General features: G+C 41.8%; 1 protein-coding gene across 1 annotated transcript in view; it reads left to right on the plus strand.

Moving 5' to 3' along the window:
- LOC135219347 (uncharacterized) overlaps nucleotides 1-27,955 on the plus strand; it is a 294,091-nt gene that overhangs the window by 233,456 nt on the left and 32,680 nt on the right. Inside the window, exons 38-39 of the mRNA XM_064256029.1 lie at nucleotides 1,488-1,652; nucleotides 16,121-16,153. Of these exons, the coding sequence (XP_064112099.1) occupies nucleotides 1,488-1,652; nucleotides 16,121-16,153 (198 nt within the window). The remainder of the gene's footprint in view (nucleotides 1-1,487; nucleotides 1,653-16,120; nucleotides 16,154-27,955) is intronic.

Genomic DNA, 27,955 nt, shown 5'->3' on the forward strand with positions numbered 1-27,955 from the left:
ATTTATATGCAAATATTTCAAAAATGAGAAAAGCTACAACCTTCAATTATTTTTTGTTGTATTCTACATGAAATTTCGCACATTTTCATATATAAAACTTTATGTAACGGCTAATTTAAAATGGTGCAAACATTACCACAATCGCACGTATGATTTTTTCGGAAGAGTTACCGCGCGGACGTAAAGAAAATGTTATTTTTTTCATAAATTCACCATAAATCGAAATATTGGGTTAGAGACTTCCAATTTGTTGCGAAATGAAGGTAAATGCTTGAATATTACTAGAATATAAGCGTTTTAGCTTACAATTGCGTTTTTCGACCATTTCGGTAGAATTTATATGAAAATATCTCAAAACTGATAAAAGCTACAACCATGCGTTGTTTTTAGTTGTATTGTGCATGAAATTGCGCACATTTCCATATATAAGACTTTATATAACGGCTAATTTTAAAATGGTGCAAACATTACCACAATCGCATGTATGATTTTTTTCGGAAGAGTTACCGCGCGGACGTAAGGAAAAAGTTTTTTCATAAATTCACCATAAATCGAAATATTGTGCTAGAGACTTCCAATTAGTTGCAAAATTAAGGTAAATGATTGAATATTACTAAAATATAAGAGTTTTAGCTTACAATTGCGTTTTTCGACCATTTCGGTAGTCAAAGTTGACCGAAGGTTGAAATTTTGGCAATTATCGTTATTTATATGAAAATATCTCAAAACTGATAAAAGCTACAATCATGAGTATTTTATTGTTGTATTCTACATAAAAATGCGCACATTTTCATATATAATACTTCATGTAACGGCTAATTTACAATGGTACAAAAATTATGTCAAAGTGACAAGATAATTTCCGAGATTTGTCACAAATACTTTTTAGTGCGGCAAGAAAGAAATTCGCGCTTGCGCGCCAGCGTAACAATTGTAAACAAAACAACACCTTGATCCGTGAACTCCCAGCATCCCCCAAGGCGCGTGATTCAAAAGTTTTAGGCTGGTAGGCCTATAAGTATTTTTCCGCGAATTTTAAAAAAAACTTTTGTAAGTCGACGTAAAATACTTCCAGTCGCCACACGGGAGACAAAAATTGTCGACATAAAATACGTCCAGTCGGCGTAAGAGGGTTAAATACCCTTTTTGTGATCAAACTATAAAAAAAAAAAAGTTATAAGCATTTTTAGTGGGTTTTTCTTGAGTTTGAACGAACAAAATAGGCAGTGTTAAGTATTTTTATAGTGGTTATAAGTGTTCGTGGATTCTAGCAACTCCTCGCGGGAGGGGGAGGGGGTGTCTGGATTGCATCCCCAGCGAATACAGGAGTCCACTGTAAATTGCTATTAATTGGAACTTTCAAGTAAGTGTTTTTAATTTGTTAGTGTTGCTCAGTTAGCACCCGCAAAATTTTATGTTCTTTTACTCTTTCTCTTCATTGCCAAAATTTTCCTTCTTTCTCATTTGACATTAATCTGTGCTTTCAGGACATCAAACAATATCCACGATAAGAGGCAAAAAATGTATCTTCCCATTCTGGTATGCTGGTCAATGGTACTCCAACTGTACCAACACTGATCATCAAAAACCGTGGTGTGCCATCGCAATCAATGCTAAAGGTGTTGTTATTAGTGCGGACTATTGCTTATTAGGTAAGTAAATTCATGATCCTCTGCTCTGAGGCTCAAAATTAGTTGGCCCTGTGGTATCTCACCATGTGTACTGTTAGGGTGCATTTAGGAACTGAATGTGTATGAAGAAACATTACTGCAATAAAGAATTACTGCAGCATTTGAAATTCTGGAAAATTTTGAAAAATACATTTTCTTCTGTAACACCACAGGGATTGGATTGGTATCACTGGAAAGAATAGCTCTCCCACACTTATAACCCAATCGGTGACACAATTTGAACCTTGAATTTGCACCTATAGAATTTGATTATTAAAGGAAAAGATACTAGCTTTATAATGCCATTACACATAGGTTTTATTCATTTTCTAGTTGGAAAGGCAGTCCAGGGCCTGTAAACTAAAGGTAATTGTTGGTCACAGTAATGCATGTTTCTAAAGAATAGACAAGGAATGACAAATATGTAAAAGTTTATTTTTGAGTGAAATCTACTCTCCATCTTTAGCTTCATCTGCAGCTACTTGGAGCAGGTTCAACAAGTGTTAAAATTGAAACAATCATTAACGAGTGAACGCTCCCAATACGTAATTACTCCCCCACCCTTATGAGGGCCAAGGGGTGCCTAAGACAGTGAGTCACTGTTGCAGCGAGTGTTTGGTTGATCAGTTGTCTCTTGTCGGTGAACGTTGTCCGACGTATAGAAGGTGCTCCAAAATTTTTTTTTTTCTTGGTTAACATTGGATCTCATGGTTTTGGTCTGCATTTGGCAATATGGATTCATCTTCCCTATCGAAACTCTGTTAGATTTTGTGAGATTTTGTAAGGTAAGTTACAAGACCAGATTGAGTAATTGACATACTTAAGCTGAACTTGCATGGATTCATTAAATGAGCCGACATTGCTAGCCCTCTCTCCCAAGGGTATTGTCTTTATTGAAGATGGAGTACTTGCACAACTTGATGGCCCTGAGTATCTAGAGTCTGAGGTGAGTACATGTGTTTGTGTTTTGTGTGTTCTGTATTCGGTATGTGTTTTGCGTGTTCTGTATTCGGTAAGCCAATTGTCCTGTGTGTAATTAGTAACATGAAGAGGAAAGTGTGGCAGAGGGAAAGTTCGATAGTTGGTACGACTAAAGTAATTGTGGGGAGATCTGCTTGCTTGTGATCCCGCCACAGCACTTCCCTGAATTTAGTGTGAAATGCTGGTTGTCCTTCTGCAACCCTGTGCCACACCAAAATTTAGACTAATGAGCAATTCACGGAAGAATAAACAAAATGAACGTATACTTTTGTATTATTCTTATTGAAACTGTGCCAATTTGCCTGTAATGCATTTCTTATTTTTCCCACATTAATTCTGCCGAGCCAAAAACAGAGAGAGAGAGAGAGAGAGAGAGAGAGAGAGAGAGAGAGAGAGAGAGAGAGAGAGAGAGAGAGAGAGAGAGAGAGAGAGAGAGAGACTTCCTGTCTGTATGTCAGTCAGTCGCCTTGGGTAAACTTCAAAAGCCAAGGTAAAACGATTGAGAAACTTTCTTTGTTCATACGCTGAACAAACCTTTGGTCTTAACAATAGGATAATCTTCTAGCACCAGCTGGAAACAGGTTAAAACAATCAAAGATTGTAAAGCAAAAAAACTGTGGCATGTGGTAACTCATGCGTATATAAGGTGGAAGCTAGTCACTGACCAGGCTTGGTTCCTTGTAACTCATGTCTTTCTTTGACTGCCTTGAAGGGTATTCGCTTTTGCACTCTTCTTTTCAAGCCGGTTCCTTTGTTATCCCTTGTTTTCTTTGTGCTTTCAGTGTGTGTGCCTGATTGTGTATCATGGAGTCCTCCAAAAGTTCTAGGCCCAGTCAACATCTGTGTTTGGATGTTCAAGGATTTCCATGATCGAGGTTTATGGCGTGTTCCGTTACTGATCCCCATACCACTTGCAGTAGGTGCCATTCTAGTTTTTAGTACTGTCACTAACCCTTGCCTTGAATGTTGTTCCCGAATTGTGTCACAGTGGATGGCTTTCTACAAGAAGAGGGAGCACTGTAGAGTATCTACTTGTCCTTCTTGGGAAGGTTTCTCGCCTCCGCAATTGGAGATAATTTCCCTCTGCTTCTTTTGACCCCGTTTCCTTCTTTTTATTCCATTGTTTTGTCTTTGGAAGTATCTGGAGTTGAACAGGATGATTTGTGTATAATGTGGCCCCTTCTTTCGTGGGAGATAATTTCCCTCCCAGGAAGGAGGAGGCTATGCCATCCCATCTGCTTCCTTTGTTCCAGACTTGGAATCAAGATGGTGGCTGTTTGGGTGTCCCTAGGTCTACAGGGTGCTCCCTTCTTAGATGGCCTGTGACATCAGCTGTGGTGTCATTTCTTCCTCTGCCTGTGATGTTAGCTGCAGTGTCGTCTCTTCCTGTGCCTGTTGCTGTGATGTCATTACCATCATCGTTTACGGTAATGACGTCACAGCAGATGTTCCTTGTTTTTCGTGAGAGGTATCCCGTACTCTCTAGCAAGAAATGTCGTAGAAGGAGGTCTCCTCCTCCATCTCCTCCCCCTCCCCGTCTTCAGGTTAGGCGTTGGAGGATTCAGGATGTTGTTGCTTTGTCTTTTGGGAGAGAGTGGAGTGTTTTGCTGTCTTTTCAGCACGGATGTGTCTCACCCTTGCATGTGCATTTACGTGTTCCAGTTCATGATGTTCTTCCCTCTTCCTGGGGTCTTCAAGCTTCTCCTTTGCCTCAGCCTGTTCAAGTTCGTCATAAGGATGATAAAGCTCTGATTAAGAGGTCAAAGGTGCCCGGTACCCAGATATCTGTCCTGACACCTTCTAGGAGCTCACCTCTTCCATAGACTGTTGCCTCTCTTCCTGTTCTGCCTCCACATGAACGTGTTTGTGTTACTAGTGAGACTGTGGACGGTCGTGGATGTGAGGCATTTTGTGTCTATGGACGTGCGTCACAGCCTAATAGAACCTCTTCGCCACGACGGTCTGGGAAGTCCATACTTTCTCTTCTGTCCAAGAGCCTAAGCTTTCAGGATCTTGTTTCCCTGGAAGTACCAGCTTAAGTTGTTCCCCTTCTAGACGTGGGGACCTTCTAGACCAGCCTACTCCTCTAGGATGTTCTCTAGTGCGTTGTTCTATATCTCATGACCATGTACGTGAGTCGTCACACAGCTGCGTACGAGTCATCACACGGCCATGTGCGTGAGTCATTGCTCGAGCGAGTATATAGTTAATTGCAAGAGCGTGTACGGGGTTTGGCTCAAGGACATGCACATGATTCATCGCTTGACAACGTTTCTGAGCCCCCAGGCTTATAAGAGAATCTTCTCTAGTGGTTTTAGGGAAGGATGAAGATCCTTCTAGGCCTTCTACTTTGCATTTTCAGTCTCCTTTCTCAGAGCTAGAGGAAAGGGAGAGTCAAGAGTTAATTTCTTCTTTTTTGTAGGCTATTTGTGTGTTTAATAATATTGAGGAGAGGACACAGACTCGGTCTTCTATGACCCATACGGGTATGGAGGCCTTGCTCGGTTCAAGGCAGGATGCTAGAGCTTCGTTTGTGCTTCTTCTTTCTGGGCATGCACAGTCAATTTTGCAGCACATTAATGCCTTGGTCTCAGATTGGGATGGCTCTCTTTGCTCTAATAGGTCTTCTAAGCTCCTTCCTACTCCTCTTCTGTAGCAGAGGAAATATTAGTCTTCGGATGTTGTTCAACTGATGCCTCATCACCTCAATTTGGACATGATCTGTCTAAAGCTTGGCTTGACTCTGGATCAGGTAAGGGCTGAGGGCCCTTCGTTATCTTCTCAAGAAGCCTCTGCTATGGAGTCTGCTGCTTCTGTATTCCAGACTGTGTTGTGGCTGGACTTGTTGTCTACTGCAGTGGCCAGGATAATGTTCTGTTTCTCTGATGTAGTAGGTTCCATTAGTTCGCCCTCCTTTATCAGGTTGCTGCAGTCTGGTGCTAAGGCATCTCTTACCTTGGTCACCTCAGTGCTAGTGTGTGGGCCAACCTTCTGGTTTGGAGGGAAGTGGCCTTGTCAAAGGTGATGGAGTGAGTGGATTCTGAGTCCTTGTTGACTCTTTGTAATGGGGACCTCCTGGAGTCGCATTTTCCCTTTCCAAGAACACATTTGGAAGATGTGATAGACGAAAGGCATCCTGATACCAAATATGTGATGGTTCATCAAGCAGTATTGAAGTCGGAGTCTCGCTCTCCTCCTCCACGGCAAAGAAGGTGATTTCCTCCTCTGAGGTCAGCCAAGTGTTCAGTCATCAGTGAGGGCTTCTCAGCCAACTACTCCGTCAAAACCTAAACAGGAGCAACGTCACTTTCAATCTCGTCCCTACAAGGCAGGAATGGGCGCTAGAGGAAGGGGCCGAGTGGGTCATTGATAGAGAGGGTGCATTTCCCTTTCCGTTGCCATGGGTGGGGGGATGCCTGGCAGGCCATTTGGCCAAATAGCAATTCCACAGAGTGAAGAAGTGGGTAGTAGTAGATGTCCTTCGGATGCGGTATGTACTACCATTCGACTTTCCTCCCCCTCTCTCAGATATGCACCCTCCTCCATCTATCCTCTGCCCAAGGCTCTCCAAAGTACTTAGCACTTTGGGAGGAAGTGTTGGAGATGCTGGACTGTGGAAGTATATTGTCCTTCCCTGGGGTTTTACAGTCGGATTTTCCTGGTTCCAAAGGCTTTGGGCAATTGGAGACTGGTGATAGATCTTTCCATGCTGAACCACTTCATCAGGAAGACGAGGTTCAGAATGGAGACACTCTTGACGGTTTTGTCATCAGTGAGAGAAAACGACTTTGCTGTCAATAGACTTGAAAGACACTTATTTCCAGATTCCAGTTCACCCTTCATCCAGGAAATTCCTTTGCTTCAGCCTTGAAGGGTAAGTTGTGGTAATCTGGAGAAGTCCAATCTGCTTCCCAGCCGGAGGATTCTTTATCCGAGTATGTCTATAGATACTGCAGCGTCGAGGGTTTTCCTGTTGGACCATAGGTTGCAGAAGTTCAGGTCAGTGGCACACTCCTTCCTGTCACAGGCTGAATAACCAGCTCACCAGTGGCAGGTTCTTCTCGGGATCTTGTCATCTCACGAGAAGCTGGTCGCTCATGGTTGCCTCCACCTTCAATTTCTGCAGTAGAGGCTGAAGTAGTTCTGGTCCCCGGCAGATTCCCCTCAGCATCAGGTACCTCTGTCAGAAGAGGTGAGAAGAGACCTTCATTGGTGTTTGGGCGACCAGAATCTAATGGTAGTAGTTCCTCTACTTTCACCTCCCCAAATTTCCTTTTGTTTACAGATGCTTCCATCGATGGTTGGGGTGCTCATCTCAAGGATCTACCGGCCTCTGGTGTTTGAAGTATAGGGGACAGGCTGCTTCATATCAACGTTTTGGAGTTGAAAGCAGCTATTCTGGGTCTGTGGGAGTTCTGAGAGAGGGTGGAGGGTCACTGGCATTCTGATGTTGGACAACACTACGTTGGTGGCCTATGTGAACAAGCTCCATTCATTGACAGTCGAGATGCACCAGTGGGTGATCGACAACTCCGTGGAACTCGTGGCCCAGGTAATCCCAGGCAAGAGGAATGTGGCAGCCGACAAGCTAAGTTGTTGGAGTCAAGTCCTAGGTACAGTGTTCTCTTCATCAGGAAGTAGCAGACAGGCTTTTTCACCTTTGGGAAAGACCCATGTTAAACATCTTCACCACTTGCTTCAGCAGGAAACTGAAGGTCTACCTATCAGTGGTCCCAGATCCTTTGATCTGGCATAGAACACTCTTAACAGCATCCTTGGGACAACCTCAAAGTGTACGCCTTCCCTCTGTTCTGCTTGATCCATCAGGTTCTGAATAGGATAATGAGCTATTGAAATCTCAGGATGACCTTAGTGGTACCTCTGTGCCTTAGGCAGAGTGGTTCCTGGACCTTGCCATCCCTTCTGTCAGAGGTTCCGAGAGAAATTTCTCCATGGCTTCCCCTCCTCTTCCAGCCTCATGTGGAGAGGTTTCACCAGTTGGTGGAGTCCCTATCTCTTCATGGCTGGAAACTATCAAGTACAGTGGTACCTCGAGATACGAAAGGCTCAACTTACGAAAAACTCGAGATACGAAAGCTGACACGAAAAATTTTACTGCTCTACATACGAAAAGTTTTCAAGATACGAAAGGTTTCTGAAAGTCCAAGATTCGCCCGATAACAATTTTGAAACTCGCGCCGCGCACTGCCATCTTAGTTCTAGTAGACTCGCCACCATCTTCCTGCTCTCCCATTGGTTCCTGATGCTAGCCAAGCCATGAGATCCTTCTCTCCTATTGGACAGCATCCCTCCCATCATGCATCTTACGTGGTGGCGTCCCTTCGCTCGGCCACTTCGCACCCGAAGCTTTATCCTATGCATGCAGCATTCGTTCGGTCCAACGATTTCGTTTAGTATCGTAAATTTGTTAGTGATTTCGTTGTGCTACTTTATCGTGTTGGGAGAACCTAATTAGTATACGTACGTACTACATACGTAACTTAATTACGTACAGTAGTACATATTAGTCATGGGTCCCAAGAAAGTTGCTGAAGTTCACAGAAAGAAGAGAATGCTTTCTATGGAGACCGAATTGGAGATAATAAAAAAGTATTAAGCTGGCTTGCGGTTGAGTGTGATCGCTAAGGAATACGGCCGAAATCCGTCGACGATAGGCACCATCCTTAAGCAGAAGGAAGCCATCAAAGCAGCTACACCTTCCAAGGGCGTGACTATTTTGTCCAACAAGAGGAGCCATGTGCATAATGAAATGGAAAGGCTGCTTCTTGTATGGATCGAGGACAAAGAAATCAATGGCGATACGATAACCAAGACGGCAATCTGCCAGAAGGCCAGCACTATTTTCAGTGATTTGATTGCCCAAGCCGAAGACGACGGCGGAGAGGGGACATCAACGGCAACCCCAGAGTTCAAGGCTTTTCATGGGTGGTTCGAAAAATTCCGTAAACAGACTGGCATCCAGTTGGTGGTGAAGAAATTGAAATTACGTAAAGTATAAAAAAGTAAAAAGAAATGTAAAAATAAAAAAAATAAAAGAAATTTTATTTTAAGTTTTTTGTAAAGTTAAGTGTTAGTTTTTTAATGTGTTTTGTAAAGTTTAGTTTGTTTTTCTGACATTTTTTTATGTGTTTCGTAAAGTTAAGTGTACGTATCTGCCGTTTGTCCTCCTCCTCCTCTGCCGCCACTTTCAAAGATAGCCTCACTCGAAAGGTAAGCTTCCACATTTTACGTTATAGTAATAATATTTCTTGTACACTAATATACACTTTATTATTGGTTTTGCATTTTTATTATTAAGTTACGTATTGAAGGTCCAAATTGTTGTAGTATTTCATTGTTTATAGGTCAATTTAGCTTTATTATGAAATTTACTGGGGTGTTTTTGGAGGGCTTGGAACGGATTAGCCATTTTACATGTAAAATGTGGTCCAAGATACGAAAAACTCATGATATGAAAGGCGCCTCGGAACAGATTAATTTCGTATCTCGAGGTACTACTGTATCTCCTGTGAGTGAGAGGCTTTTCTTGCAAAGCTGTGGGCCATATGTCCAACTATCTCAGGAGATCTTTGTCAGCAGTTTACCAGGGCAATTGGGCTGTCTACTGTGATTGATGTCGTCAATGGGGTTTCTCTCTATGCAGAACCTTTGTTCAGCAGATAGCGGATTCCCTAATGTTTCTCAGGGATGAGAAAGGTCTGTCTGTCTCACCTGTCATTGGCTACATGGGGTGTTGATTATGCACCTGAAAGTCGTGATCTCTTCTTTCTGGAAAATCTTGATGTTGTTCAGGAGTTTCGAACAATCCTGTTCACCAAGAAAACAAACCTCCGACGTGGGACCTTGCGCGGGTCCTAAATATTCTCACTCAAGCTTCATTCTAGCCTTTATGTTGATCGTCAGACAGGAACCTGACTCTGAAGATGGTTTTCCTGTTGGCATTGGCTTCCTCGAAAAGAGTTGGAAAACTTCATGGCCTGAGTTATGACGTGAAGCACACCATGGGTTGGGGCTCTGTGGCTTTCGAATTTGTCCCAGAGTTCATGGCTAAGACTCAGACTTTGTGTATGATGACAGATTTACCTCGTTTTCTATTTCCTCACTGAATGAGTTTGTGGATAGCAATCCAGAGGAGTTGTTGCTTTGTCCCGTCAGAATTCTGCCTTCTATCTGAAAAGGACTTGTCACCTAAGGCCTCGGCATCGTAGACGTTTTGTTAGCATGGGCCGGTCCAGGAAGGAAGTGTCCAATAACAGCCGGAGCCTGGAAGAGAGGGTATTGATTAGATTTTAAGATTAAACTTAAAACTAAAACCAATTTAAAAGCTTAACTTAAAATTATAGGGGCTACAAAACCCCATGAATTTTATCTTAAGTTAGGGAGATTAATGTAAAACTTAAGCACTATAACAAATGAGGACCAGTTAACGGAGTTGGAATACTTACCCCGTCTAAGAGCTGGCTCACCAGATCATAACAGATGGTACACGTCTCGTGGTACCAGACCTGGATGTCCCCGTGCGGAGTCGCGCATGGAGCATGGGACCGGCAAACTTCATGTCCACATGGGTCTTGAAGTGTGGCGGCGCATCCCGGATGCTCACAGTTGGTGGTCTGTAAGTGAAAAGACACATGAGTATCTTAAAGACTATCACTTACAGGCTAAAGGACAGAAGAACTCCGTTGCATGCCGGAGCTCGGAAAAAATTTGGGCATAACCCCTCCCTTATCGCCTGAATAGGCTATAACCCCGGAGAGATCCGGTGAGACAGGTAAGGGAGGGGGGATGGTTAAGGTAGCTTAAGATAAACTTACTAGTTTAACATAATAGATCTTAAACCTATAAAACTCGAACGTACCGGACTAAGTCCAGTGCGTGGCGGAGTGTCGTAACTCAGCGAGACGGAGTGGTTAGAAGGGACCAACTGTATGCCCCGGTCCACCCTGCTGGGTGGACTAGCACCGTTTCCGCTGGATGCCAGGTCTCCGGTAGTAAAGGAGCCCTAGTAAGGTGGGAAAGAGCGAGAGGACATACAGACTCGGGCTAGCAACGGAGCGACGGAGTATGAACGGACGGAGGGGGGAAATGCCAGTCCCCCCCCACCTTACCATCCGGGCCGGACCGAGAAGCCGGAGAGGTCGAGTCCAGTCTGGGTCTGTCCCGTCCCTCTACTCCCTCCGCCTGGGGGGAGAGAGGGAGGCAGGCTCGGGTATGCGGAGCGAGCATGGGGCAGACCGACCCACCCCCCCACCGACTCTATGGAAGAGCGGGAGGGGGGAAGGTGACTGGACAGGCGTCTGGCTGCCCCGTGATCACGTAGTGACCACGGGGCGGTAAGTACAAAACAATGGACAACAAAGCCTAGAAACATAACCAGCTGATCAGAGAGATGCTATCGGGAAGCAACCGAACTGAAGAGCGGTAGCATATAGGCCCTATGGGCCACAACCTAGGCTAAGCAAAGCCAGACGCCTAACTAACCTGAACAAATATCATATAAAATAATTCAAATGAATAATTATGAAAGAAAGAAAACAAAAAAAATAGTAGGAGAAAAAATCCAGGAGTGTACGACTAACCCGAAGGAAAGTCTACCACTCAAAGCTAGCCGAGGCCGATACTAAGAGCCGTGGCTAGGGTCTGGATGGAAGGAGCCTACATAAGGTAAAAGACATGCATGCATGACAAAACCATGTAGACCGTACCCTAAACAAAGCGGCAATGGATTAAAATAGAGCGTGACTTAAGTAAGGGGATGTTCTGGGTATGGGCGACCAAGAACGAACCCACCACGAGGCAGAACCATGCTGCCATGCTTCCGACCTAGAGTTCGCATTTATACCTAAAAAACGGCAAATACGGGCTCAGGGCCGGAAAAAACCAAATAGCAATAAACACTGAGTACTTAACTTAGCTGCTGCGATGGCTGCACGCTCCATGATAAAGAAATCCAAAGAAAAGGGCACAAAAAACACAGAGTAAAAAAGGGCACGTGTGTATCGTGTGCGCTAACTGAAAAGGATGGCCACCAGAGGCGCAGCAGTCGGGAGCATGGGATGGAGTAGTAGTAGTTGCTGCCCACTCTGTGGGTCGGCTCTCCTCTTGGGGGGATTTTGTAGTGGGAGAATTCTATTGGCATTTGGCTCGTGGTAGTGGTCTCACTCGCCATAGTGTTCATACCGACACCCGTCCTTGGAGGTGGTGAGCGAGTCAGTTGTACTGACCTTTTTCTTTATTTATTTATTCTCTGGTATGTGTTAGTACATTTACCCTAGAAATAATAGATTAAAGGATATTTCGCGCAGCGACACGAGCTGAGCCCAGAAATACAATTTCATTCTGGCTATGTGAAGTGATTAATCAGTCATTTTTCCACCTGCTAGTTCTGTCACTGAGCCTGTGCATGCTAGAACACATGACATCAGAGGTAGTATAAGTTCTTCACTGGCATTTAAGAAGAACTTACCTTTTTCATAGGATTTTGAATGCTGGTTCTTGACTCATGCAAACCATGTTCACTGCCTTTTACCTAAAGGACATTGCCTGTCACAGGTCCTTGGACACTTTTTCCTTGGGTCTGGTGGTGGCTGCCCAACAAGTTGTGTCATCCAGTGCCTCTGGCGGGCCAGTTTGTATCTTACCTAAGATGGTTGTGTGAAAGAGAGAATGAGTGAGTTGGCTGGTCTCCCCCTTTCTCTTTTTCCTTCTTCCTACTGGCAGGTTGAAGAACAGACATCATATGCTGGAACTGGTCTGATACAGGTGTGTGTGGTAGCCACACTGGGTGTAGTTATTTGTTTTGTTCTTATACAGTAGACAAATCTGCTTCTCAGTAGCGCATACTCTTCTCTCTAGCAAGGGGAGTGAGGAGTGGTGACAAGCCCCTGTGGCCTACATAGGGGAGTCATTTCACTTTTCCTTGTGGGGGGGGCAAAGGTTTATTTGAGGCCCCCCTCCTGAAAGGGGGAGGGGTGGCAAGCAAAGCGAGCCTAACCATATAGGAGCAATTTGAAGCAACTTATAAAGGAAATTTTAAGAATTTTTATTCCTTAAAAAATGCTGTCCATCAAATTTTGAGATAATAAATGAAGATGAAAAGGTAGTGGAAATTTCTAAACAAACCAAGGTATAAACTATAGTATTGGTCTTAGAATATCTGCAACTTAACATATGCATTTAATATATCTCACTACCTACGCAAGGATCATTCAGGAAAACAACAAAAGTTGATGTGTACAGGAAGATATTAAGCTGGGGAAAATGTGTAGAGATAAAATTCTACAAAATTTTAACAAGGTTCATCCAATGAAATTTCAAAATAAACATATGCTTCATGCATTCCAAATATTATCTACTACATTAGTGGATACCTTCTTGATCTTAATTTAACAAAATTATCAACCAGTACTTTTTATAGCTAAGATTTTTAACAAACTTTTTCTGAGGCCATGGGAAGCAAGTCATTCAAGCACTCATTTTTCATGGTAGTTGGTAGGTACATTTGCACTAAACTAAGCACTGAAAACAGTTGTTCTTTGCTTGCAGTAGGCACTGGAAGGGTGATGAAAATTTTACCAATTTTAAGAATTTCTGAGTAGGCACATTCTTATGGTTTGAGTTCATCATACAATTCAAACAAATTCTTAGGCTTTTCATTCTTAGAAAGTAACTCTTTGCTACAGAATTTTGGGCATTTAGAAGCATTTCATCTATTTGTATATCCTTATAAAACTGTACAATGGTGGACAGTTACTTATTGAAAAAGTCATTAGAATTTCAGCCTAGTGCATTGATCGCTGCTATCAGTGGCATATTATGAGTAAATCTATTATCCATCTCAGAGAGAAATATGTCTAATATATCAAAACAGACTCTCTTGAATGACACCTCAGGAGCATGACTTGTATTGCCCTCGCTCATTCCTACAGATGAATTAGTTAAAAAGTCTTTTAACTTGGATTGGGATCTCTTGGATATGCTCACTTGATTGGAGTCTTTCAAGTTTGTATCAATCTCATATGTAGCAGAAAAATCTTAGCCTTGTTAAAGATATTAGAGAAACCTTCATCTTTTCTCAAGACCTGTAGTTCTTTAATAGTTGACTGTATGAGAGACCAAGTTTCAGATAGGAATAATTCCTTTGCTTGTAGCTGGTCTGACAAGCTGTTGGTAACTTTCAAGACTTGTTCTGCAACATGAAGATTCACTACAAACTTGAAAGACAGCATCTGTTTTTAGAGTCCACTTGCTTCAGCTGCAGCTTCTGGATCCGAGCTCTCCTCAACTTTGTGAATCACTGTTAACAGACTTCTGTAACGAAGCATAACCTTTGCAATTGGCCGATAATAGTAAGACCATCTTATTATAGTAGGTCTTTCTAATATCAAAACTTGCAGGTCTACTGCTGTGTGTGCCTAAATGAAAAGTTGGTACCTTCTGTTGCTGTTAGTTAGAAATGTGTACAGTGTGTTAATAACTGAAAAGAATGAAGAGAGACCACTAATATTCTTTACACAATCACCCAGTACTAAATTAAACCTGTGGGCATGGCAATGTATGTACTCTGCACCGGGAAATTTATCTCGCAGTTGTGCCTGAACGCACTAAAGCATCCACTCATGACACTTACCCTATCATAGCACTGTGCCACACAGTTTGACCAAATTAAGCCAGATTATTCTATATTCCTATACGTATTTAAAATCAGCTAAACTGGCTGCATCAACCTTTTCCATGTGATATGTACCAATGACACGTTCATTCACAACTCCTTCACTAAAATGCGTAACAAGAATAGCCAACTGTTCTTTTTTGACAAGTCTTTTGTCTCATCAACCATAACAGAAAAAAATTATGTATTATTTATATTGTTCCAAACATAATAAAAACAACTAATGTAAATTAATCCGTCTCTACACTTCAACCTTATTTATATTTTTTCGACACTGTTTCATGAGCACTGACCTTATAATAATTATATTTATACAGGCAGTCCCTGGCTTACGATGGAGGTTCCGTTCTTGAGACGCATTGTAACCCAAGAATCGCCATAAGCTGGAAAATCGTAAAAAATCTTAAGAAAACCTTACTTTTAATGCTTTGGGTGTATTAAAAACTATGTAAACTGCATTTTCATTGCATCCCTCACTACCCCCCCCCCCACCCACCCAAATAATACCTCTGGGCCTACATGGTTTGTTACTTGAACGGACAGAATTCTCTTTCCCTTTCATGAATGCAGCAAATCTGGTCATATTTCATTGTGTTAAATCCAGCAGGTTGAGTTTTTAGATATTCTCTTAAATATTTTTTCATGGGCTCGAACCCCCTTCTTTAGAACTCAATCTTTTAGGAAGGGTGGTCAGGTGGGCTGAAACCCCAGCTGGTTCAGGGTACTTGTGCCTCCCTCCAAGTATGTACTGTACATATAATTCTATCCTATTGTTAAGACTGAAGGTTTGTTTCACATATGAACGAATGACAAATTTTTAATCAATTTGTATTTTTCACAGCTAACAAACCTGGGGTCTTAATGCTTACTGCCCACCTCTAGCCACCCCTCTCATATCCGGGGTTGGAAGAAAGACTGATGCGTCACGAGGTACCAAGCGTGGTCGGTGACCAGCTTCCACTGTGTATAGTACGCATGAGTTGCCAGATGCCACAGATTCCTTTCTTTACAATTTTTAATTGGTTTAACCAGTTTCCAGCTGGCGCTAGGAGATTATCGTATTGTTAAGACCTAAGGTTTGTTACCCATGGAAAATACAAATTGATTAAAAATTTGTCATATTTGAATGCTCAAATATGAATATACTAACCTAAGTTAGTATATTCATTTTCATGAAAATAAGTTTGCTTAGGCATATAAACTAAGAATTAATTATTTAGCCTACTTTGCCATTAAAAACTTCTTTATGCTTGTCAAGTATTGAAGGCACAAAATCTTGGGTCTTTCCACCTTTGCATGCAAAATTCACCTCAAGGGTTTTGATTATGTCTGTCTGTGTGTCTGTTGGTGCTTGTTTAGTCGAAGCATAGGTCAGAGATTACAATATTCTTTATGTACAGTTATTTTTTTTTATTTTGCTAGAAATTTTATTATTTTGATGATTTTACGTGTACTAAGATATCTCAGAATGATGCTTATATGTATTTATTCTGAAGCTGTGCAAGACACAAAATGAACAGTTGAAAACAGCATACAAAAATTATCGATGTAGTATTACCAGTACTATTAGGCTGTCTGCATGTAAGATTCTTGTATGAATAGATTCATTATCGATTATTCCATGAAATAATAAGGCTATCACCTACTTCACCAAAACCAGGATATAATATCCTTCTGCTTTGATGCACATGGCGGATGTGCTAACGTGTGTTAATTTTCCTAATCTAAGCTACATTTTTATGCATAATTAATCTTTGTACTCTGCACTTCATTGCAGGAAGCTCCCCGGGCCCAGCTACACGTCCCACAGGTGAGTTGAGATAAAAACTAATTGTCAGCATAATAATTATGGCCTTTTGCCTCTGGGAAATTTCAAGGCATAACCTTGATACTTTTTGTGATTTTGTGTAATGTGTTCTTTCTTGCCTCTTTTGTCTTTTATTTCTTTTACAATTTCACAATCAAGCCTGTAGTGCAGATTATCCAAGTTTACCATTAGAATACAAATATTATTGGAATTCAATTACCTTGAGTGAATGAATGGTGTGTACGTACATGTCTGTCTGTTGGTATGTGTGTGTGTGTGCACAAGAGACATAGTTTAGTGATTAGAATGATGGTTTTATACAATTTTGTCTTTTGTAGTATACATTTTATAACTGCTTTAATTATTTGTTGAAAATATTGGTAGATTTCAATGAATTAATCTTATACAGGGTCTTTTCAATTCTTCTGACAATTCGTTTTTCTGACTCAGCTAGCTTGTTGAGTAGATTTCCAATGCTATTCATATTTGTCATAATTAGGATATTTGTCAAAAAATATTTTATCAAAAATATTTCATTTTATATTTTGCTTATAGTATCTCTTTGATGGGTATAGAAACCAAGGCCAGTAACTTCAACGGAATCTTGGTAGTACTAATCTGGTGTTTGGTATTTTCTTGGATACGGGTATTTTGTATCCTTGTACTGCTGGTAGGACTCCTTCAGGGGCTGGTGTAGTCTACATACTTACCCTCTATTTCCCCAAATCACTTTTTTTGGTACGGTAAAATACCTATCTAGTGACAATTGCTCTTTATGATTTTTTACCACTGTAACAGTAACTTTGCTCCATAATAAACTCACTAGCACTGCATTCAGCTTCTGTGTGCCTTCAAGTGTTTGTTTAAATGACTTCCTTGTGAAAAGTTATTTAATCTCTCTTGCCTTTTCTTGTATTTTTTACTTTTTACTCATTTGTTTGCAAAATCCTCATATTTATTTTAAATTATTCCGTTTGCCAACAGTAACATGTGGCTGGGAAATGAACCAGACACGGAGTTCAGGATTTTGCGCAAACTGGTTATTGTAATGCAAGACTTATTCCAAAGGGTTCCCAATTTCACCCATGATGAGGCACGGTGCTTGTCTGCAAAGAGATTGCATCCTGGCATGAGTACTGAGGCGAGGGAACACGTGGGAGAGCGTTACACACTACTTTCTTTCAATCAAAAAATTTACAAACCACTCAGAGGGAATGGAAATGACTGGGAGTTTACAGAAGGAACTATTATGTTGCTTGAATTTACTAGGGGATGTTTACTAGTATCACAAGGGGAGTAATCACAGCATTGAACCAAGATTGGGGGAGTGAGAAGCTAAACAAAGGAGGGGGAAAGTCACCTTGGAAGAACGGAAATGAAATGCAGACAAAAGGCAAAACAATTCCCAGGCTGAACTGGAATTTACTCTCACAGTGCCTGGAAATCCTGGGCTTGGTAGTCTTCTTATCTGCTGATATTCCTGTGCACTATGGAAGTATAAAAATACTTGGGATTTCCCCAGAGGAGGCAGGAGAGCAGAAGGGGTGAAGTGGTGTCTGCAGGGTGAGGTCTGAGGAGCTTCAGAGCTCTCCTAGTTCTGAGGATGAGCTACTGTGTCCCTGCCCTTTTACAATTTCTCCTGGTAAGCGCCGCCCCCCAATCCGGATTTTCCCTCTTGGGGGCAAATTCAGGACAGCCAATGGGAGCAAAGAGAGTTTGTCTAGAGAACGGAGGCTTTCAGTTCAAAGGGGCAACTTATATAGACAAGGATGAATGAGTCTTATTATAAGAAATCTTAACTTTCCTTGGTTCTGGCTTAAAACCTTTAACAATATATATATATATATATATATATATATATATTATTATATATATATATATATATAAACATATTCTTATATGCTTTTGCCTTCGCAACGCATATCATCCTCTCCGTAACTGTATAAAGTGTTGTAAAGTTGTTTGCTATATTTTCAGAATCCTTATTTTGCTTAAGAGTTAATATGTTCTAATAATGTATATTCAGATTTTGCATAATGTAATTAAAAGTTAAGAATAATGTAGAATGTGAGAAGAGAGAGAGATTAACATTGTCCGTTCGAAGCAGGAAGTTGCTGTCATCACTTGAGGTTGCGTGGTCCCAGTTTTTTTTTTTTTTTTTTTTTTTTTTTTGTAAACAATCATGCGAGGCTGACTGTCGAGAAACCATTTGAAGATTGCATCATCTTTCGTAAGACCAATCTAGAATTATTCTAAAACGCTTCACATACGACTGATACCTTTCATTTCATATAAGTAGTTAGAGATGTTTTTGTATTGAAAACTATCTAATGTCACTGGTAAATTAACTCATATCTATCACTTTGTCAAAAGAGATTATGTTGACTCGTAAGTACTTTAAATTTTGAAGTGGAAAGGTTTGTGACATCACTGAAGGAGATGATGAAACTTAATTTCATTCGAGAAAATTCTATAATCATATCTTTAACTTAAAAAGACTCTTATTGTCTTAAATCACGTAATAATAAAAGTTATTTATGACTGTAAACCCACTTTCTCTATATTTATTATTTTAAAAGAGAATTTTTACGAAAGTAGCTGTCCCTCATTTCTCAAGATCATTCACCCAACCATTTTTAGGTCAAAACACTGATCAGTTGCCATGCTACGAGATCACATTTTTGTTCATTCCAATATCAGAGACTATTCTCATTCGTTGAGAGTCTCCCCCCCCCTCTCTCTCTCTCTTCTCTCTCTATCTCTCTTCGTCTCTCTCTCTCTCTTGTATGAGAGAATTTTAACTTTCACATTAACCCTTAAACGCCGAAGCGGTAAAAATAAAAACCTCTCCCGAATGCCGGGGCCAGTTTGGAGTGATCTCGGAAGCAGAAAAAATAATTTTTTCAAAAAATCACAGCGCGCTTAGTTTTGAACTTTTGGCTCCTTTTTTTTCATTGCTTGAAGTTTAGTATGCAACCATCAGAAATGATAAAAATTATCATTATCATATATAATAATGCCATATATGATAGCGCAAAAACGAAATTTCATATATAATGTGATTTCAAATCGCGCTGTGCGCAAAAAGGTTAAAGGTAACAAGTTACTTTTTTTCGTTTTAATGTAAACTAAATTGCGATCCTTTTGGTATATAACACATTGTAAAACGATAAAAACAACACAGAGAAAATATTATCACAAAATGATGCATGAATTCGTAACGCGCAGACGTAAAAATATATATTTTTTTTAAATTCACCATAAATCTAAATATTGTTATAGAGACTTCGAATTTGCTTCAAGATGAAGTTAAATGATGGAATATTACGATACTGTAAGAGTTTTAGCTTACAATTGCAGTTTTCGACCATTTCGGACGAGTTAAAGTTGACCAAATGTCGAAAATTTTTGTTATAATTTTTTTTTTATATGCAATTATTTGGAAATTAGAAAAGCTACAACCTTCAAATATTTATTTTTCCTTTTATTCTAAATGAAATTGCGCACATTTTCATATATAAAACTCTATGAAATGCCTAATATGAAACGGAGCAAATTTTCCGAGAATGCGATGTACGCAATTAGGAGATTTATGGCGGAGAATCCGCGCGCGGAGGGAAGGAAAGTTTTTTTCATAAATTCACCATAAATCGAAATATTGTGCTAGAGACTTCCAATTTGTTGCAAAATGAAGGTAAATGATTGAATATTACTAAAATGTAAGAGTTTTAGCTTACAATTTGCGTTTTTTTTCGACCATTTCGGTAGAGTCAAAGTTGACCGAACGTGGTTTTTTTTCTATTTATCGTGATTTATATGCAAATATTTCGAAAATGAGAAAAGCTACAACCTTCAATTATTTTTCGGTGTATTCTACATGAAATTGCGCACATTTTCATATATAAAACTTTATGTAACGACTAATTTAAAATGGTGCAAACATTACCACAATCACACGTATGATTTTTTCGAAGAGTTACCGCGCGGACGTAAGGAAAATGTTATTTTTTTCATAAATTCACCATAAATCGAAATATTGTGCTAGAGACTTCCAATTTGTTACAAAATTAAGGTAAATAATTGATTATTACTAAAATATAAGAGTTTTAGCTTACAATTGCGTTTTTCTACCATTTCGGTAGAGTCAAAATTGACCGAAGGTTGAAAATTTGTCACTTATCATTTTTTTTATATGAAAATATTTCAAAACTGATAAAAGCTACAACCATGGGTTGTTTTTAGTTGTATTGTGCATGAAATTGCGCACATTTCCATATATAAAACTTTATATAGCGGCTAATTTTAAAATGGTGCAAACATTACCACAATCGCATGTATGATTTTTTTCGGAAGAGTTACCGCGCGGACGTAAGGAAAAAGTTTTTTCATAAATTCACCATAAATCGAAATACTGTGCTAGAGACTTCCAATTAGTTGCAAAATTAAGGTAAATAGTTGAATATTACTACAATATAAGCGGTTTAGCTTACAATTGCGTTTTTCGACCATTTCGGTAGAGTCAAAGTTGACCAAAGGTTGAAATTTTGGCACTTATCGTTATTTATATAAAAATATTTCAAAACTGATAAAAACTACAATCATGAGTATTTTTTATTGTATTCTAAATGAAATTGCGCACATTTGCATATATAATACTTCATGTAACGGATAATTTAAAACGGTGCAAAAATTATGTCAAAGTGACGAAATAATTTCTGAGATGTGTCACTGATACTTTTTAGTGCGATAAGAAAGAAATTTGCGCTTGCGCGCCTGCGTAACGATTGTAAACAAAACAACGCCTTGATCCGTGAACTCACAGCATCCCCCAAGGCGCGTGATTCAAAAGTTTTAGGCTGGTAGGCCTATAAGTATTTTTCCGCGAATTTAAAAAAAACTTTTTTGAGTCGACGTATGGTACATCCATTCGGCATACGGGGGACATTTTGACTCGACGTTTAATACGTCCATTCGGCGTTTAAGGGTTAATGTGAAACCAACCACTCCACACTACACACATGACCCCCTTTCTAATCCCACACCTGTGTTGCCTATAGAAATTCATTTCAATCTTTTGATATCGGTAGGAGTTATTCTCTCTCTCTCTCTCTCTCTCTCTCTCTCTCTCTCTCTCTCTCTCTCTCTCTCTCTCTGTTATTGGCTGTTTATATATTTCTAATGGTTAAATGTTTCAGATGACTTTGAAATGATATTAATAATACCAATTCAATGGTATATTTGCTGTAGGATGATATACTTTAAGTATACATTTGGTATTTGAACTTTCAAGATGGGCAGATATAAGCATTTTTAGAGGGAAGTTCTAACTATTCGTGGGTTCGAGCTATTTGTGGGGGTGTCTGGTACCCATCCCCCACGAATACGGGGAACACTGTATATAATTTGGTTATATAACCAATTTCAAAGCCATAAATTCTATTGAAAAAGAATATCAAGTATAACTATTTGGTATTTAATCTCTTTATTACTGGATACAGTCTTGATTATATTATGGCTACCATTAAAAGGCTTTTAACAATTAGGTATGTAGTGCTTACTCGAATTCATGGGGTGACAAGCAATCTGAAATCACTAATATATACTTTTATTCTGAGTTTTAATTTAAATATTGGCTAGAAGCAGTTAACAGATTCATTTATTTAGATTATGAAAGGTCATGGCAATGGAAGGGTTAATCCTTTGCCTCATTACAATACATAGATTGGTTCTATTACGTAATCCCAAGAAAAATGAGATACCGGTACATAAATAAAAAAGGGATTTTGACGAAGGAAAAATCTATTTCTGGGCGACGACCTGTGTTGCCCCATGAAATGGTTCCTTTGATACTATTTCTTAGGTATAAATATATTGCTATTCATCCCAGAGAAAAAAGAAACAATATAATGCCAAGATAAATGGCTCGCTCACCTTAATAAAGGTGTCGGTATAGTCAATAGAGCGAGTGGAATCCACTACCAGAGGTCCCTTGCCATTTAGCTTCTTCCTTCGACAAAACCCCCAACTACGGAGGAGCCGTACTACAGCTCTCGTTACCCTCTACTACTACTGTGAGTGCCTCCGACGCCTGTGACGTCATTCCTGAAGATAGCATCCAAGCTTGGGGTAAGCAGGGTGAGGAATACTAACTACAGGGTGGGATTTCACGGGGCGACACAGGTCGTCGCCCAGAAATAGATTTTTCCTTCGTCAAAATCCCTTTTCTGGGCTAAACCTGTGTCGCCCCGTGAAATAGTACCAGAGAATTAAAACACCAAGCTTGGGAGACTGCACAGATATAAGAAGGTAAAAATAAACACCTATAAGGTTAATAGTATAATGATCAACTTAAGAATACAGAGTCTTACAAATTACAACTTAACTGTAGGAACCCTAAATCATGGGTTAATAACCTACAGATAATTAGCTTACGACTTAAAATTAATTACATGTAAATAAGTAGGCTTAAGGTAAAGACATACAAATTGACATATATACAAAAACAATAGGACTGAGTCCCAAGCTAGAATAATGAATGTAACAGCAACATTCAAGGCAATATCTACATCAGAGGCGGCCTAACTAAGTAAGGGTGCAATGAGGCAGGCAGAAGGGAAGGCTACAGGGAGGAAAGGATAGAAAAATCATTCAGTGTCAGGAAAAACTGTGTTTCCAGCTGCCACTGCCAGGAATTTGAGGGCTTCTAAAAGATTTTAAGTAGTGGCGTTTAAAAACTGTCTGGGATTTCCAGCCTGTATAATTCTTAAGATCGTCAAAATTCATATGTTGAAAGTAGTTAATAGAGGTGGCCACTGCCCTAACATCATGGACACGAGGAAAGGAATCTGGATTGGCCTGTTTAATGAAGTATAAGATTTGTTGTCTGGTCCCTTTTAGGGAAATTGTACCACCCTTCTCCCTAATGAACAAAGGACCTGAGGATCTTAGGGTTGTTCTACCTAAGTAAGCTCTCAAGGAGTTAACTGGGCAAAGAGAATTGTCCTGAAGGAGTGGTAGGATTTTCCACGAGGACCACCTGTCCTGTGGGTCTTCATTTTTGGCTAGAAAGTGACAATCTGGAGTTAGGAGAACTTCCCCTGAGGGAAGGAATTCAATGTGACCTGGTTCCCTTGATAAGGCTGACAGTTCAGAAATTCTAGCTCCTGAGGCTAGGCTTAGTAAAAATAAAGTTTTCCTCAGGAGAGTTGTATAGTTACATGAATCATTATTAATGTCTGAGGCCAGTTTGAGAACATCATTCAGAAACCAAGAGACTGACTTAGGTCTCTCTGAAGGTCTAAGTCTAGCACAAGCTTTCGGAATAGAGGAAAAGAAGTAAGAGTCTGTAAGATCTATACTAAAACCAAATTGGAAGATCTTTTTAAGAGCTGATTTGGTAGTAGTAATAGTGCTTGCTGCTAGTCCTTTCTCGAACAATGATCTAAAGAAGGATATGGCCAGATTTGTGGTCATGACTTGCGAGTTTGAATCTTTGAGAAATATTGCCAGTTTCTTAACAGACGAGTCATATTGACGCAAGGTAGATTCCCTTTTATCTGATTCCAAGAATGAAATATTCTGGGGGTCAATATCCGCATTCCTGCAAGCCGCAAACTTCATGAAATCCATAAAGTTAGGGTTTTCTGAATCCTTGAGGAAGCGGACACAGTCCGAGTTTGCACTAACTGGGTTAGTCTGGGGTTGGGAATCCGTAGAGGTCGGAGTTCCAATTCTAGAAGTAGAGGGAACCAATTGCTCTTGGGCCAGTTGGGGGCTACTAAAGCCACCTGGCCCTTGAATGACCTGAGTTTGTTCAGTACTTTCAGAAGAAGATTCACCGGAGGGAATAGGTAAATCTTTTTCCATACATTCCAATCTAGGACCATAGCGTCCGTAGCATATGCCAGAGGGTCCAGGTTGGGTGCCACATAACAAGGAAGTTTGTGATTTGACTCCGCGGCAAAGAGGTCTACCTGAAGTCCCGGGACTTGCTGACCGATCCAAGTGAACAAGTTTTTGTCTAGTGCCCACTCCGACTCCAATGGAACGGAGCGAGATAGAGCGTCTGCCACTACGTTCTTGACTCCTGCCAGGTGAGTGGCTGACAAGTGCCATTTGTTCTTGTTTGCCAGAGAAAAGATGGCTATCATGACATGGTTCAAATGGCTTGACTTGGATCCGCCCCTGTTTATGCAGTGGACTTCTACTGCACTGTCCAGAACTAGCTTGATATGTGATTTCTTGGACCTTTTTGTACTGAGAGTATCCTCCCCATCCGGTTAGTGAGGCGTCCGTGTGGATCACTAAGGACGGTGGGGGAAATTGCAGGGGGACTGCTTTTGATAGGTTGTTTACCTCCGTCCAGGGGCGGAGACGTTTCCGTAAGATCGCTGGGATAGAGGCCAATCTGTCCCGTGATTTGCAGTTCGCTTTGGAACGCCATACCCTGTTTATATCCTTGAGTTTGGCTTTCAAAAGGATGTCTGTGACTAAAGCAAACTGGAGTGAGCCCAGGATTCTTTCCTGACACCTCCGAGATGTTTGATGTTGTTTGAGAAATTGCTTTGTGGATTTTGCTATTTCTTTCCTTTTCAACGACAGAATTGATAGAGTATGTGACTTCAAGTCCCACGGAAGGCCTAACCACTGTAATCGGGATTCCGGTGTTAGTCTGGACTTGGTTTTGTTTATTTGAAAACCTAGGTGTTCAAGAAATTTGATTACTTTGACCGTTGCTTCCTTGCATTCTTTGGGATTCTTTGCCCAAATGAGCCAATCGTCCAGATAAGCCACTAGCATTATTCCCTGCTTCATTAATTCTTGGACGACTGCTTCCGCCAACTTTGTAAATATCGTGGGGGCTATGTTGAGCCCGAACGGCATTACTTTGAAGGAATAAGACCTGTTTCCTAGTTTGAAGCCTAGGAATGGTCGGAAGTGTCTGGCTATGGGGACATGATAGTAGCCATCTGTAAGATCTATAGAGGTTGTGACGGCCCCACGGGGAAGTAAGGTCCCGTACCTGCGAAACGGTCAGCATCCTGAACTTGTCGCAATGAATGAATAAGTTCAGATGGGACAAGTCTAGGATGATTCTTCGGTTTTCCGAGTCTTTCTTTGGCACGCTGAACAAGCGTCCTTGAAATTTTAAATTGTTGACTCTTGAAACTACTCCTTTGAGAAGGAGGTCTTGAGTATACTCCATCAATTCCGCTGTTGGTGTTTGATAGAATTTGTTGGTTGGAGGAGGGCCCTCTAGCCAACTCCAACCCAGGCCTTTGGTTACTATACTTTGAGCCCAAGGGCTGAACCTCCACCGGTGGCGGAAGAGGTACAGTCTCCCTCCTACCTTGGGACTCTCACTGTTGACTTGCCGAGGGACGACTGCCGCACGCTCCCCGGAAGCCTCTACCTCTACTTGCGGCCCTGTCGGATCCCCTATGGCGAGAGGCGCCCCTAGCTCTGCTGCCTCTCGCGAACCTGTTGAAGGGCTGAAAGTTCTGACCTTCAAAGGTAGGGTTGTAAGCCGGAGAGACTGCATAAGAGATGGAAGGTTGGGGTTGCTGAGATTGTGGAGTCAGAAACAAGAACTGTTGCTGACTCTTAGAGGAGGCGTGCTGCTGTCCTTGAGGTATCTGCACTGCCTGGACAAGCGCCTGCTGAGGAGCCTGGAAGGGTAGAAACTTCCTAGGCTTCTTTTTGATCCTCGGGTTTGACCTGGAGGGTTCCGGCTTCCTCTTTGCCACTAGACCCCACCTGACTTTGAGGCTCTGGTTGACCTTAGAGGCCTCATGCAAGACCTCCGCCATCACTGGAGCAGGGAAGAGGTCTGTCCCCCAGATTGAGGAAGCAATGAGCTTTTTAGGCTCATAACGGATGGTGGCTTCCGCCAGGACGTGCTTCCTACAATTCCTCCTGGCGACTAAAAAGTCATAAAGATCACACTGCATGGTGTGCAGCAGACCTTTAGCCATGACTCTAAACAACGGCTCTCGCTGGTAGACCAGAGCCGTCATCTCAGCTGTCGTCATGGAGGAGAGGGATCTTGCCAACCTAGTCTGAGCGTTGAACTCTGTCTGGATGAGGGAATCCGATAACTTAGGAAGCCTCTCACTAAAGAGGGTGGTGGCGCAGTCAGGTTTGAGCTTGCCTACTGAGAAGGTGGGCACAGCACCTTCAAAGTAGGCGTCAGAGCCTGGGATCAGGAGGGAGGTGGGTTCCGTCTCCCGGAGCTGAGGCATGGGCTCATCTTTAAGGGCTGCCTGAAAGGTTGCTTCCACTACCTTAAGGGTAAGTGGGAGCGGAGTGCCTTCCACCGGAGTAAAAATTGTGAAGGGACTCCTAAAAGCTGTGATGCGGGAGTTCTCACAACCCCACTCTTCTAGACTTCTCAGCAGTGTCTGTTGAGCCTGTTCCCGAGGAAGGATTACTGTCTCCTTGGGGACTTTGTCTTCCCTCATCATGGCTGCATCCGTGAGGTGGACGTAACCCATGAATGGGGGTTGAAGGTCACTGGGGTAAAACTCGAAGTCTTCCAGCCTTTGAGTCCCAATGCCCTCAATCGACAACATCCCATTGACGAACGGAGCATGTGCCGCAATCCTCCAGGGGTTGGCAGCTTTGAATTCCGGCAGTAAGCGGGAGTCCGGCATTGCAGTAGGGAATACTTGTACGGACTGTGAAGTTCCTGCAGCGTCGAGTCTCAAAGGCCAGATAAAGCATTCTCCTGAGCGGCCAGTCGTTCTGCTAGGGACTGAATCAACTGACCGGAGGCCTCAACAGAGCTTGTAAGTTGGGAGAGAATCGTGCCAAACTTGCTGTCAACCAAGTTTCCCACGACATCTCCCATCTTCTCCAAGATGTTGGAGGAGAAAACTTTGGCATTAAAGGGGGGTGCCTGGGCCCTCTCCTTCCGAGACCTGTGTTTAGGAGACCTTGAGGCTGAAGAAGAAGCCGCCCTCGACCTGACTGCCCCAGGGTGGGAAGCCGGGGTACTAGCGTCAGTTGAGGGGGCCGACTTCCTGGGTAAGGACTTCACCAGGTTATCATTATGAGATTTAACCTTGGGGATCACTGAAGAAGTCTTGGGGCGCACTGCCCGTTGCTCTTCCGTGAATCCCCGGAAAGAAGTTGAAGAAGAAGGATCAGGAGAAGGAGAAAATGAGGAGCTCAGGAAAAGACCCTGAGCTCCCACAGAACCTGCCTCTACTGCACCCTTACCTGCGCCCATGGAGTCTACTGTCATGGGCTCGACGTCGAGGTTCAAGGCAGCAACGTCCTCCGTGACGTCCTCGGAGAAGTCACCCTCCGGAAGAGACACAAGAGCTTGAATATCCGCTATCAGCGGAGCGGCAACTAAGGGGTCGATCACTGATCCCTTCTTGGCCCCGGGGAAGATAAGGTCTGCCATGTCCTGGGCCAGGATGTAAGGACAGCCCTTGGAGTTCCTTCCAAAGCCCCCGACCCAGGCTTTCAGAGACGTAAGTGCCTTCTTCCCTTCATCAGAGCCCTGCAAGAGGTCTAGAATTAGGGAGAGGGAACGACCAGGGTCGAGACTGGATCCAGTAATAGTAGTATGAACACATGTAAGAAAAATTCAATATCATTAGATACAATTAACGCTTATGGCGGTAATAATACTTACTACGATGGAGGCTTCGCCAACTAGGGCGTAACACGTGAGGCACCCTTCGTGGTGCCACACCAAAAAGTCCTCTACCCTCACCGCGCATCCAGCATGAGAGCGGCAGACTTCGTGGCCGCATGGGTCCTGCAGTACAGCGGTGCACCCAACCTCTTGGCAAC

Source organism: Macrobrachium nipponense, chromosome 1 (assembly GCF_015104395.2).
Source record: "Macrobrachium nipponense isolate FS-2020 chromosome 1, ASM1510439v2, whole genome shotgun sequence".
Taxonomy (NCBI): Eukaryota; Metazoa; Arthropoda; class Malacostraca; order Decapoda; family Palaemonidae; genus Macrobrachium; species Macrobrachium nipponense.